The 13,051-nt window shown below is 32.6% G+C and overlaps 1 protein-coding gene across 6 annotated transcripts in view; it reads left to right on the plus strand.

Moving 5' to 3' along the window:
* ADAMTS6 (ADAM metallopeptidase with thrombospondin type 1 motif 6) overlaps positions 1-13,051 on the plus strand; it is a 335,951-nt gene that overhangs the window by 195,098 nt on the left and 127,802 nt on the right. For all 6 annotated transcript variants that reach the window (XR_012484781.1, XM_074282407.1, XM_074282408.1 and 3 more), the window contains 2 exons: positions 1,984-2,130; positions 11,889-12,030. Coding sequence is in view for 5 of the 6 variants with exons in the window: in XM_074282407.1 (XP_074138508.1) it covers positions 1,984-2,130; positions 11,889-12,030 (289 nt within the window). In the remaining variant the exon portion in view is untranslated. The remainder of the gene's footprint in view (positions 1-1,983; positions 2,131-11,888; positions 12,031-13,051) is intronic.

Here is a 13,051-nt window from a genome sequence, read left to right on the forward strand (position 1 = left end):
CTTTTTTAGACTATTATCAATGCACTCTTGGATTATTGCAGTAGCCTTCTTCCAAGTCACTCCTTAGCCATACCCTTCCTAAAGCACTTTCTTTACCACCAGATTAATTTCTAGAAATAATGTTTTCATCATGTATTGATTAAATAAGAAACAATTATTTATTCTGTCCCCACTTGCAGAGTGCATTATTTACAAAATGCTAGTGCCAGTAGGAAATGCAAAGATGAATAAACTATAGTTATGCCCTTGAGAAGCTTTCACTATATGACTTCTCTAGAGTATGCTTGCTCAAAACATTTTAGTGGATGCTCATTTTCTCTGTGACTGTGGCATTCAAGGATCCTCAGTCCTGCCCCAATTTCCAACCTCATTTCCTACTATGCCTACAAATGAACCATTTGCTTTAGATAAATTGATCTCATTGACCTTTCAAAATACTATTTTCTCCTTTAAAAAATATCGATACCCTTTACTTTTATAGTCACCTTCATCCTACCCCTCATTTCTTTTCTTTTTGATTGCCCACTCTTTTCATCTGTTTAAATATTACATATCTTTGAAACCTTTTTAAAATACTTACCTCTTTTATGAAGCTTTCCTTGTCCCAACTCATACTTTTTTTCCCCTTCCCCCTTAATGCTTATGAGACTTTGTATACATGTACACAAACCCTCTATACTTACATACTTCTTGATATTGTTACTTTTTCATCTGAGTGTATATGTTACCTGAGGACAGAAATTGTGTGGGCTATTTGTTTATTTGTATTGATCACAGTGCCTAGTTTAGCACTTGTAAACTTTGCTCTAAAGATAACAATTTCTTAATTAAAGTCTCCTATAAGGGCAAAATGAAGCCCTTGATACTCAACATTTAACAGAGGATGAGGTGCACATTGTCCTAATACAGCAAGGATATGCACCAAGAATATAGCAATACTTAACTCTTTTGCACACAGCTACCTCTCTTCTGTGTTGATGAAATGTATGTAGTCAATCAGTCTTCACAGTATGATGACTTGCATGGTTTCATCCAGTTTAGATGATAATGAGAGGTATCAGTTATACTCAGCCGGGCATTTTATACCTCCCAGACTTGAAATACATCAAGAAAGATGGAATCAATCAAGTTGCATAGGAGGAGGAAGCTCTAGTAGGTTCTGGGAAACTATCACAATATCATATGCATTAATATGGCATTAAAATGTTTATTGACCAATTCATTTTTCATCATAACAATTTATTTTCATCATCTTCACCTGTTCCAATGTTACATATCCTTAAAAACCTATTTTAAATCCTATCCTTTCTATGAAACTTCCTTTGTCCTAATTTACAAGCTCTCTCCTCTTTCCCTTAATGCTTATGAGATATACATTAATAGAGACATAGATGGAGGCAGCAAATTGTTATGATTTGAAAAGAAAAACATGACTTGAGTTCTGTTTTTAGATATAGAATTTACTGTGGGATGAGGTATCTTTTACCTGTGTCAGCCTATCAAAATACAAGATTCATAAACTAGTGTTCAAATCTTTTAATGCATAGAAATTACTTTAATATCCTTAGTAAGAATTCTCAATGTGGTGCACCAGTGATAATCTTTATAAACCTCAGATACAAAATGTGTTTAGCTTGAGCTGACTGGAAAAGAATTTTGAGTCCCGAGGATCTATTTTTTACCAAGAAAGGCAATTTAGTACAAAGAGATAACTTAGTGGAGTCAGAAAGTCCAGGCTCAAAACCTCACTTCTGGTTCTTTCTTCCTGTTCAACCTCAAGAAAATTATTTAGCCTCTTGGGGTCTCTTCTGGAAAATAAGGAGGATGGATTTGAGAACTTCTAAAGTCCCTCCAGCTCTAAACCTGCGATCCTAAAATAGGTCATGTATTGGATCCGATTCTATAGGAAAATTATGTATAATTTTTCTCATTTCCACTTTTCATTTTCTTGTCTCCTTCATTGTGGATTCTCTTTTTGGACAGTTTTGGGATGAACCATGATGGAATTGGAAATTCTTGTGGGACCAAAGGTCATGAAGCAGCAAAACTTATGGCAGCTCACATTACTGCAAACACCAACCCTTTTTCCTGGTCTGCCTGCAGCAGGGACTACATTACAAGCTTTCTAGAGTAAGTAACTTCTGGAGAGGATATGATAAATTTTTCCAGAAATAAGCCATCTATAGAAGGTCTATCATTGGGCTCTAGACCTTTATCCATTGTATGATGTGACATTAATAGAGGTCCAATAATATGTCACTGGCTGTTTCCAAAATTATCTTTATATTGTGGTAAGTTCTTTTTCCTCCTTTTCAAATTGTATTATAGTCTGCTAAATAGATTTCAGAGGTGCTGGAGCAGGAATATGGTTGGGAGGTTGTTAAATATATGAGTGATGAGTATTGGTTCAGAAATATGAAACTATGTCATGCAGGATTCAAACTTATGTGATTTTGTTATTATATACAAACAAGTTATATAAAGACACCGTAAAAAAAAATTCATTGTTGGAAAAACATCACAGAAGTTTAAAAGCATTTAATAAAAAAGAAACCCCTAAGTTCAAATACCATATTGGTCTAAATATAGGCCAACTGCCTTAAGGAAAAAAAAAATTTAAATAAGGTCATGCATGGCCTACATGCATATCAGTACAATAAACACCCAGGGAGTTAGCTCTTAAAGACAATGAAAATGTCTCTTTGCCAACATCAGAGACTAGCTAACAAATGACTTTTAGTGTCCTTCCAGCATTTGGAAGCTATTTTGCTGGTCCTTTCATGCATGTTACTTACTTCAAAAGGAAGGTTATCAGTTAGCAGAAGTGTACATTGCCCCAGGAAAGCAGATGTTCTCCCAGTTCTCACCTGTGGAACTTAGTTTGAATAGTATCTTAGAAGTTTCAGAGTTTTGTTTTCATGCCATTAAACTCAATTCTTTTGTGTGAAGTTATCCTTGAAGATTAAACATTTTATGAAGAAAGCAGATAAACAGAGAAAATTTGGGCAATGACAGTTTTTTATTGTTGTTTTTAGGAAATTGAGTTTATCCATGTTTATTTTGGCATGATCTCCTTTTACAGGTTTCATTTTTTTTCTCTTTAGGTTTGTTTTATCTAAGAAAAAATAATTCAGTAGTTAAAATATAGCAGGCATGTAATAACATGGTTTATTAGTGGAATCATTCAGGTATGCTGAAAGTCAAATCATGTTTCCTCATAACTCAAAGTTATATACATACAATACAACTAGATCTCGATTAGTACAAATAATGAATCCCATGAAATGACCACACATATTCAAATTTGTCTTATTAACAATTTTGTAAAATATAGTAATTGGTTCCAACCGAAAATGGGTAGTACTAGTCTGAATAATGTTGCCACTTTGTGGGAATTTATTATTGGTGCTAATTAGGTTTAACTGTATAAACTTGTGGTAATTCAATTAAATAATTTTTTTTGGTCCAGCTTTCCAACACTAATATCAACAAAGAACTTCACTGAATTAATAAAAATCAAAGTATTTAAATGGATTAGTGATGAAAGTCAATTCAGAAGCAGTACTTTTTAATATTTATCCATTATTTTCAAGATCCCATCATTTTCTCATTATGAGTACTTCTGTCAAAGCAGATCTCAGTGGTTCTATACCTTAGCAGGTCTTCATGAGTTCTTATGGAAAAAATTAGAATAAAATAAAAATATCACTTGATAGGTTATACTTCTGATAACAAAGCTCTCTGAAGTTAGCTAGGATGGTTTTCCAATGATGGACATATTGTCTTTCCAAATTAGTAGTTTGCCAGATTTTATCTTCTGTCCCAAATCTCCAGTGGTGTCAAATTCAAGTTGAAATGGAAACCTCTATTCCATAATAAGGATCCTGTGAGCTGCGTATTGACTTAGTTTTAAAATGTAATATCATCTCTGCTTTATTTTATTTTATTTTTTGCTAAATATTTCCCAATTACAAGTTAATATATTTGGCTGGTGTCTGTTTGGGAGTGTCATGGGCTACATGTGGTGGTCCACAGGGCCACACGTTTGACATATCTGATTTATCATACAAGTAGATTATCATATGACCAAGAGGTTCTTTCTAATCTCAGTAATGATTGACTATACTATCCTTGGTTACATTGTATATTAAGAAAATTCACGGTCTGGGGGCATTTGTAACCTAAGAACAAAAATGAACTAATACCAACTCCAAAATTTTATGCTTTGGTAAAATTTTCTGTTTCTCTAGATCTTAAAGTCAAGATGGAACTGGAATTCCTACCATTATAGCCCTCACTTAGTAGATTTAAGTATCTGTCACTAGGAAGATAAATTGCATGGAATACCTGTATTTTTTTTTTTTTTTTGAAAAGATTTAATGAGACCTTGACTTTATTTCCAATGTCCTTCTGCCTGATTGGCCTCAGTACATAGGCTCAATATGAACACCTGTCAGAATTTGCTTGACTGAAACCATATTGTGACTACTCTGTTACTCCAAAAGAGAATCTATGAATCAGTGGCCAAATCCATCTCAGTCTTGCTGGTTTGATGAGATTTGCCAAAATAAGTAGAAGTCACAATTGTGGAGCCAAATCTTTTCAAAGCAGCACTATTTAGGAAAGAAGTTTGAACTTTTTCCCAAGGCAGAAGAGTGGTTGAATGGAATTTACCAGAGTAAGCATAGAGGAGGTTATTGGTGCAGTGGAAAAGGTATTGCATTGGAAATCAGGGTACCTGGGTTCAAATCCCAGACCTTCTAAATCCTACCTATGTTGTTTTTAGGTGAGTTACTTAATATCTCTTGGTCTTGGTTTCCTCATTTCTAAAATGAGGGGATGGAACTAGATAAATTCCAAAAGCCCTCCTAGTTGCAAATCTATGATCTTGTGATTGTTATGACATTCTAATGGGATTATTAATCCTATAATTTATGAAAATATTCCCATTCCACAGAATCAAAGGATTGTTCACAAAATTCTTATTTCAAGTCAAAAATTCACATGAGAGGCAATCGGTAAAGACCTGGGAGGATATTGCTTTTCATGCAAACCAAAAAAATTTGGTGACAATTTAACCCAATATGCATTTTAAAAAAAAAAATAGTCCAAGGCCCTTAAAAATAGACCAGTTCACTGAAGCACAAATGCAGAACAGTACTTTATTAGATTTTTTTTTTGTTCTTTCTCATTAATATTCTGAACTTAATTGCAATAGTTACATGTGATTTTTTAAAATATAGAAATAATCTGATCAGAAATTATGATATTTATGTTTTAAAGTTGGCTCAGGAAGGCTCATAACATTTCATTTAGTTTCTTTCCTTAAGAAAAAGAAACCTTGAAAGATGAATTATTTAGGAACCTCAGCCCAGCCAACAAAATGCATACTTTTCTCTCCTTAGTGCCTGCCTAGGCCAAAGATGACGATGAATTTTAACAATGAGCTTTCTATGATTTATGGAGATTCACTATTCACTATGTTGGGCTGAAACCGATTCCTTGAACAGAAAAGCCAGTAGAATGTTAGTTTCTCTCGTATCCTTCTGAAACAGAGTGCTGTCAAACCATCAGGAGGTGGTGTTTACCAACTCCCAATATTTTTTTTCAGATTTCTTAAATTCGGTGATTCAATAAGTGGTTCATGAATCGCCCAGAAGCCGTCCAGATTAAATAATAAAGAACCCATTTCCGTAAAAATGGACGAGTTATGCCAGCTTCTGATGTTTTCCCGACGACGGCTTTGCAGGTAGTGTCCTTCCTATCTGCCTGCGGGACTAATTTTTTTTTTTTTTTTTTTAACTTAAAAAAAAAAAAAGTAAAGAAGACAAACCCGGTATTATGGCTCACACCCACTGATGACCATGGGCTGATCTATCAGGCAGTGAAGGGCAGCCAAAAGGAATTTAGATTAGTTTTGATATATTTCCCACTATGTAGAGAGAGGATAGAGTAATTTCAAATAGTTTAAAACAATTCTGGGGCTTCTGTGAATCAAGAAAAGCTCTATTTAGATTAGGGCCTGTTAAAATTGTTAAACTGTTAAAGAGTCATATCAGACACTTTCAGTTCCAAATTAAATACAGACTAGCCATTTTCACAAAAAGCTTGGATGCTGAAAGTGTGGGGAGAAAAGTTATTATCTAGCATCTCAAACTGAAATAAGGAAGAAAATTGAGATCTTGGTTTCTGAGAACCAGTTCTCATGAAGGCTGAAAGAATTTCAGAGTGACCCAGACATTAATATTTCTTAGGGGTAACCATATTCAAAAGCTAATGTCGATCTACTTCACAAAAAACAAGCAAAGTAGTAGCTTCCTAGGCCGTTCCAGAAAGATGGGCTCTTTGCAGAATGAAATTTTTTTTTTAATTTTGTTTTTAAGTTTTAGTTTGTCTCAGAAAATAACTTGGCAGTCTTTTATCCATTTCTGTGACAGGCTTTCATTTTTATTATGCATCTATTCATAAAGCCATATTTTAAGAAAGAACAAGGACAAATTAACTAGAATCAGTAAAGTCCTTATAAATCAAGCAGTAATAGTCAAGATCAATAACTTAATTTTTTTCAGGTTGCAAGAAACTTGCTGATTCTAGCCAAAGAAGGCATTCAGTAACTGTAGTACTGAAGAAATGAGAGGTTTGAAACTTGAGACACAGAATAGTATAATCCCAATTATAATTAAAAATTGATTTAAAAAAAAGCCTTATATAGTTTTTCTCTATACATAATAGATCATGATAATCCAGTCTCTTTTTAAAATTCATTTTAGTGACTTTAAAGATGTGTTGGGTTGGGGGTTTTTTTGAGGGGGGATTTTTTTTCAATGGTATGAAAACGTTACCTTTTTCATAGTAAAGTTTTGAACAAAGTTAAAAGAGAAACATTTGATAAATTGTGTTTTAGACTACAGATCTAAAAGTCAGAGTAAATTTTGTCTTAGTGACAGCAAAGTGAAAAACATGATCAGGAGAATCATATACTCTGTGAGTCAAGTCAAGTTCATAAACTCTCCCACGCATGAAAGTGAAAGGTTGGTCCTTGAGTAAGTTTGACAGTAAGAAAGACTATTTAGCAAGCCTACAAATTATGATTCTGTTTTTGTTCTTATTTTTCAAGCTAATTGTCTATGTAAGGAAGACAATATGTCTGAATTAGAATTGTGAGAACATAATAGTATTATTGACTTTGAAAGTTTGAAATATGTTACTTACAAAAAAATCAAATATGCCACCAGAATACAGAATCTTTAACTTAATCACAAAATTATCAGGAAGGATAGAAAGGAAAATGGAAATAGTCCTTGAATTTGCTAATTTTATTTCCTGATATGGATGTAAACTAGAGTTTGAATTTTAACTGTGAAGCACAAAAAATCGTAGAATCACAGATTTAGAACTGGAAGATCCTATAGAGACCTTCTATCCCTTCATTCTTTTTACAGATGAGGAAACTGAGGTTCAGGAAGGTGATGTGGTTTGTTCTGACTGTGGATCCAGCATTCTTTTCACTATACCAATAACATGGAAACGTATAAACAAATGGGACTGAAAAACCAGGAAACAAAGTGCAATTCCTGGGTTTTCCACCATCCTGTCATGTGACCTTGGGCAATTCAATGAATATTTCTGTGCTTTAGTTTCCTCATCAATAAAAATGAGGGCATTGCACTAGGTCATCTTTGATATCTTTTGAATTCTTACATTCCATGATATCATGAATCATGTTCCCTGCTCTGAGATTGATCAAAATCTTTTGTTTTGCATTTTTATTATGTACTATTGTCATCTTCAATTTGTTTAGTAGTGACTGAAAATTGTGTCAACAGAATGGAAAAATTATGAATACTACTCATGACACAAATAATTATTACTTATAAGTACTCTGTTTAACAAAGATTAAACTCAAAATTATTTTTATGTCATCACTATTATTGATAGTAGCACTGATGATAAAAATGGAATACAATGATTTAAATATTTATATAGCAAAATGTACCTGAATCATAACCAGAATTATAGGCAGATTAGAATTTTTTCTATATTCAATCTCTATGTAAAAGAGACAAGTGACAAGAAAATAAATTCATACAATAACTTAACATTTAATAAAATACAATGTATTTTGTTATAATACAGCCTTGTTTAACATTATTTTTTGCACAGTATAAGTTCTTCAGTCATCAAAAAATTTACAAATATGCATATGAATAGAATGTGGGATTTCAAAAAGATTTTTCAAAAAAGAATATTTTCTGCTTAATGCTTTAAATTTTAGTTAATCTAAACACTTCAATCACCAGTTACTCTTATTAAGATTTTACAATTCATACAAAATAGAAAGGTAGGATTATTATGTAAAGAACAAGCCCAAATAAGTCAGTTTTGTAATAAGTCACATATATTTCAAAGCTAATGATATTTTACAAAATTCTAAAATTTTTAAAAGAAAGATTGTTATTTATATATTTGGATGGATAATGGGCTAGTTAAATCTTTTTAGACTGGAATTTTTTTCCTTTTGCAGAGCCAAATTAAATGGCCTCTTACGCATTATTCATTTGGTTACATCATAAGAGGAATTATTTACATTGAGAAAATGAAGGCAAGGTGACTCTTAGTCTTTATCAAAGAAAATTAAATCAATATGTTTAAAAATTTCATTTTTCAATAAATTTGAAAGTTGAAGAGAGTTCCCATTTGAAAAGTCAACCTTCCTTGGTGTCATATTCATATACATATATATATTCATTTAATAATGACAGATTTTAGCAAATGCCCAACATGCTTCTCTTAGAGCATATCATGTTATTTATTTAGTCTTCCACTCCCACATATAGTTGTATAACAATTTTTTACTCTTTACAGTTCTTAAAGAGGGAAAAAATAGACCTGTGTAAGTTTATTTAAACCAAACAAAAACCTCAATAGAGCATAAAGTACTGTAAAAGTAAAGCCATTATTTTGGATGTCTGTGTCTAGGTCTAGACAGAGTAACTATGGTCCAATGGCTAGGTCTGCTTATCTTTGTTGAAGAATCTCAGAGACAAGAATCACATTTTGGCCATCTTTTGTATTGATGTCATAAGAGTATGGATGAAATAAATGTCTAAATAAGGTAGTTGTTGCTTCATTCACAAAATTAATCAGTTGCCCAATTTGCCACCAGAAAAGGAGTTTTCTCTCAGGAAGTTCTCAGATTCTTCATGAATTGCTCCTCAAGAGCTCTCTCTAGCAACAAGCTCTTGTATGAAGTTGTACCTTGTTGGCTTAAATCTTTCTTCTTCTTCTTTTTTTTTTACTTCCCAGGTTCAATTTTTTTTTCTCTTCTCTTCTCCTTTCTCCTTTCTCCTTATCTTCTCATTTCTACACCTCCAACCTTCCTCCTCTTCCTAAACTACCCATCATCCTTCCTCTATCCTTCCTCCCTCTTTCCTCTTCCTCCCTCCCTCTCTCCTTCTTTTCCTTCCTTCCTTCCTTCCTTCCTTCCTTCCTTCCTTCCTTCCTTCCTTCCTTCCTTCCTTCCTTCCTTCCTTCCTTCCTTCCTTCCTTCCTTCTTTCTTTCCTTCTTTCCTTCCTCCCTTCCTCCCTTCCTTCCCTTCCTCCCTTCCTTCCTCCCTTCCTCCCTTCTTCCTTTCCTCCCTTCCTCCCTCCTTCTTTATAGAGCTAAATAAAGTAACATTAACCAATGTGAAAAGGAATTAAACAGTTGGCTTTCAAACAGATTCTAAATTGGAAGCCACAAAATGAATATATTCCATGATTTTTTTCTTGTGCTTTCCTTTTTTGGTTATATTATACATTTAACACTTCATTTAAACATTTCATTATATCTTTTTACAAAGTTTCTTCATGAAAATGCTATAAAATTTTGTTAGTATTTTATGTTCATCTTTTATAATCCTGAGTTATGGTTATGATAATTTTCTAAGTAGTATTAAAAATGAGAGGAAAGTGTTACTATTAATTCAGATAACCTATTCCCATTGAAAACCAAGAAGATGACTTTATGGTAATTTGTTCTTTCATCATGCTTTACGTTTGATTTTCTTTTCAAGAATCTTCCTTTTAAGCAAAGTATGTTCTGAACTTTTGAATTCACTAACAATAAAAGTGCAAATATGATATGAAGCCACATATTTTTAAAGCTAGCCCCAGCCTTTCACCATGAAAATCATGCTGAGAAAAAAAAGTGCATGAAATTGGTATTCTTTTTCCGACAGCTAGCCTAAATCCTCACCTATTCAGGGCACAAGGTAATTTCTGGAGAAATATTTAAAACAAGATATCAAAATCAGAGATAAGTGTTTCTATATAATGGTAATGTGAACTATTTTACTTGCTAAGTTGCTGGAGAAGAAGTTCTTTTCTCCACAGATAAAGATACTTTCTGCACTGACATGAAAGATTATGGCATTAGCCAATAGTAAAAGCCTGTCTATGTTAACACCATATTCCCCAAAAACTCATGGAAACAACAAATTTCCTTTTGCCAGTGAAAAAATAGCTCAACTTTTAAAAATGTGATAATTGTGCTGTTTCCCATGATTCTTTGTAGAATAGTATATTTCAAGATTGATATCCTTTTTGAATTATTCTTTTTGGACTAGTTTTTAAAAAATTATAGTCAGAAAAAAATTAGAAAAGACCAAAAGGTCTAAAGAGATGGACATGGAGTATGTTTTCATTGATGTCTTTGAATGTCCTCAGAAATAAAATGGTTCAGTTGATTTTAATTTGCTGCAATCTTTCTAATCAGTGAATGGATTTTTAACATAATTTGAATGTGATGAATTTATAAAATGTTTATTAAATGCATATTTTGAAATGTTTTTCTTTTTACTTATCTACAAATGAAAATTTGAGCTGTCCCAAATAACAGTTGTAGAACTGCTACTTGTGAAATTATTTTCCTTTGGCAAAGTAGATGGAAAAGATTTGGAAAAAAAACACTAGAGTTGGCACAATTGACAGGAATGTTGGAAAAAAATGTTTAAATGTTGGCATAGGAATTCTTTAAAAATTCTAACTTATTCACATGTGAAATGAAAGTAAAAAAGCATCTGCCCTATTTTATGCACACTGACTAAATAAAAATGAACAATTATATTTTGCAAAGAATAAAGCCTTTTAAATGAAGGCACTCTGTCTGGTTTTTAATGACCTTCATGTTATTTGTTGCACCAAATTAAGCTATTATGTTGGAGGATGGACATACTTCGAAAAACAGAGATTATAAAGGGAGAATGTTTTCATTTTTTTCAACACTGATGACCTTAGCTGAAATATGAAATTTCTAAGAGACTCAACACTTCTACTGCATTTGAGCAGAGACTTCTGGCTCTTGGCCTATGCTTTCATTCTGTCCATTTATTATTGGTATTTTTCCAGATCCAATGGGAATGTCTGATCACAGAATCTATTTTTCTGCCTAAAGTGGAGTTACATAGATTAAGTTGTTAAGAGTTACAAACCACATTTTTGTTACTTGCCACATTTCATGTTTTTAATTCTGCAACCAGATGTGGCTATGTTTTCATTGAAAACAAACAAGAGGCTTAGTGCAAATATGAAATTATGTTTTCCTTGTTTCTAAAAATTATTTTAAATCATTGTTTTAAAGAACAATATGATATTGGGATTATTACCTAAAGAGGCTTTGTGTATATGTATTAGTCATGGAAAAACATGATTATTTGAATCCCTTATTCCCACCTAACTATAAAACTTCAGTAGGACTATTTCACCCTATTGCGGGATTATTTACAAGTAGAGTGTATTTTTCATGTGTTCAAACATGTTAAAACAAAGAACTCAGTACGCGGTATCATAATTCTCACTAAAAGAGTCCACAGTGTACCTAATTTCCTTTGATCCTTTATGTTGAACAGTTCAGGCCGTGGTACTTGCCTTGATAATGAGCCTCCCAAGCGTGACTTTCTTTATCCAGCTGTGGCCCCAGGTCAGGTGTATGATGCTGATGAGCAGTGTCGTTTCCAGTATGGAGCAACATCCCGCCAATGTAAATATGGGGTAAGAAGTCTTAATACTTCTTAGTGTACTGCTTTGTCATTTGTATGTGTATATATGTGTGTGTGTGTGTGTGTGTGTGTGTGTGTTCTTTCTTGATGCAACTCTTAAATTAGATGGAATTATTTGTTACATGTTTATCTTCAGTCATTTGAATAATACTCACAGTGTAAATATGGGCTAAGAAGTTTTAAGCTTAATATTTTATCTTTTTTTCCTTCCAGATTTGTATATTCATCATTCTCAGATGTTTAAGTGATTCTGAATTAGACTAGTTCCTTTAAAGAAAGCAGGCAGATTCTGAATAGGTTCCAATGCATTTATTTTTATAAGTATTGTTTATGGTGTTTAAAAAACAACTATGGTTTTTAACTCTCCTTCCCACTTTTTAAAAAAATTTTGAGCTAATAGGCACTTTCAAATTGGCTAGAATTGTTTTAATTCATAGTTGTTAGTGGTGAGGTCATTCAGCTGTTGCTTCACCCACTGCCCACATTTAAACAAATCCTTAAGCAGAGCCAAAATAACATGAGCTCAAATAATAAAACAAACAAACAAAAGATGGCTGTGAAAAAATGTTGGCATCCAGATTGATTATCTTTCCACATCTGCTTTACAAAGCAGCAATGTGTGTACCACCATGGAATGTATTAAAAAACTGTGGCTTCTTCCTAAACCTTAGATTAACAATAAGCCTTGCAAGGTATTGTAGAAAAAGAAGATAGTTGTTTTATGTTATTGGATGAATGAAACTTAGAAAAGTATTTACAAGAAATAACCTTTAAAATTTTTTTAAATTTAAAAAATGTTTAAATTCTAGTAATTTTGGAGTTGTTACCTATGGGAACTTTTTTTTTTTTTTTTTTTTTTTTAAATTTGGTAACATATTAAAAGGAATTAAAAGTTTCAGGTAGTTTAGACTAAGGAATATACTAATTCTACTGGTACCAGTTTTCCTGTTGGTCTCTAATACAATACAGACTTTTAATCTTTTTGGGATGATAAGTATAATATTATTCTTGGG

Source organism: Sminthopsis crassicaudata, chromosome 1, assembly GCF_048593235.1.
Source record: "Sminthopsis crassicaudata isolate SCR6 chromosome 1, ASM4859323v1, whole genome shotgun sequence".
NCBI classification, from domain to species: domain Eukaryota; kingdom Metazoa; phylum Chordata; class Mammalia; order Dasyuromorphia; family Dasyuridae; genus Sminthopsis; species Sminthopsis crassicaudata.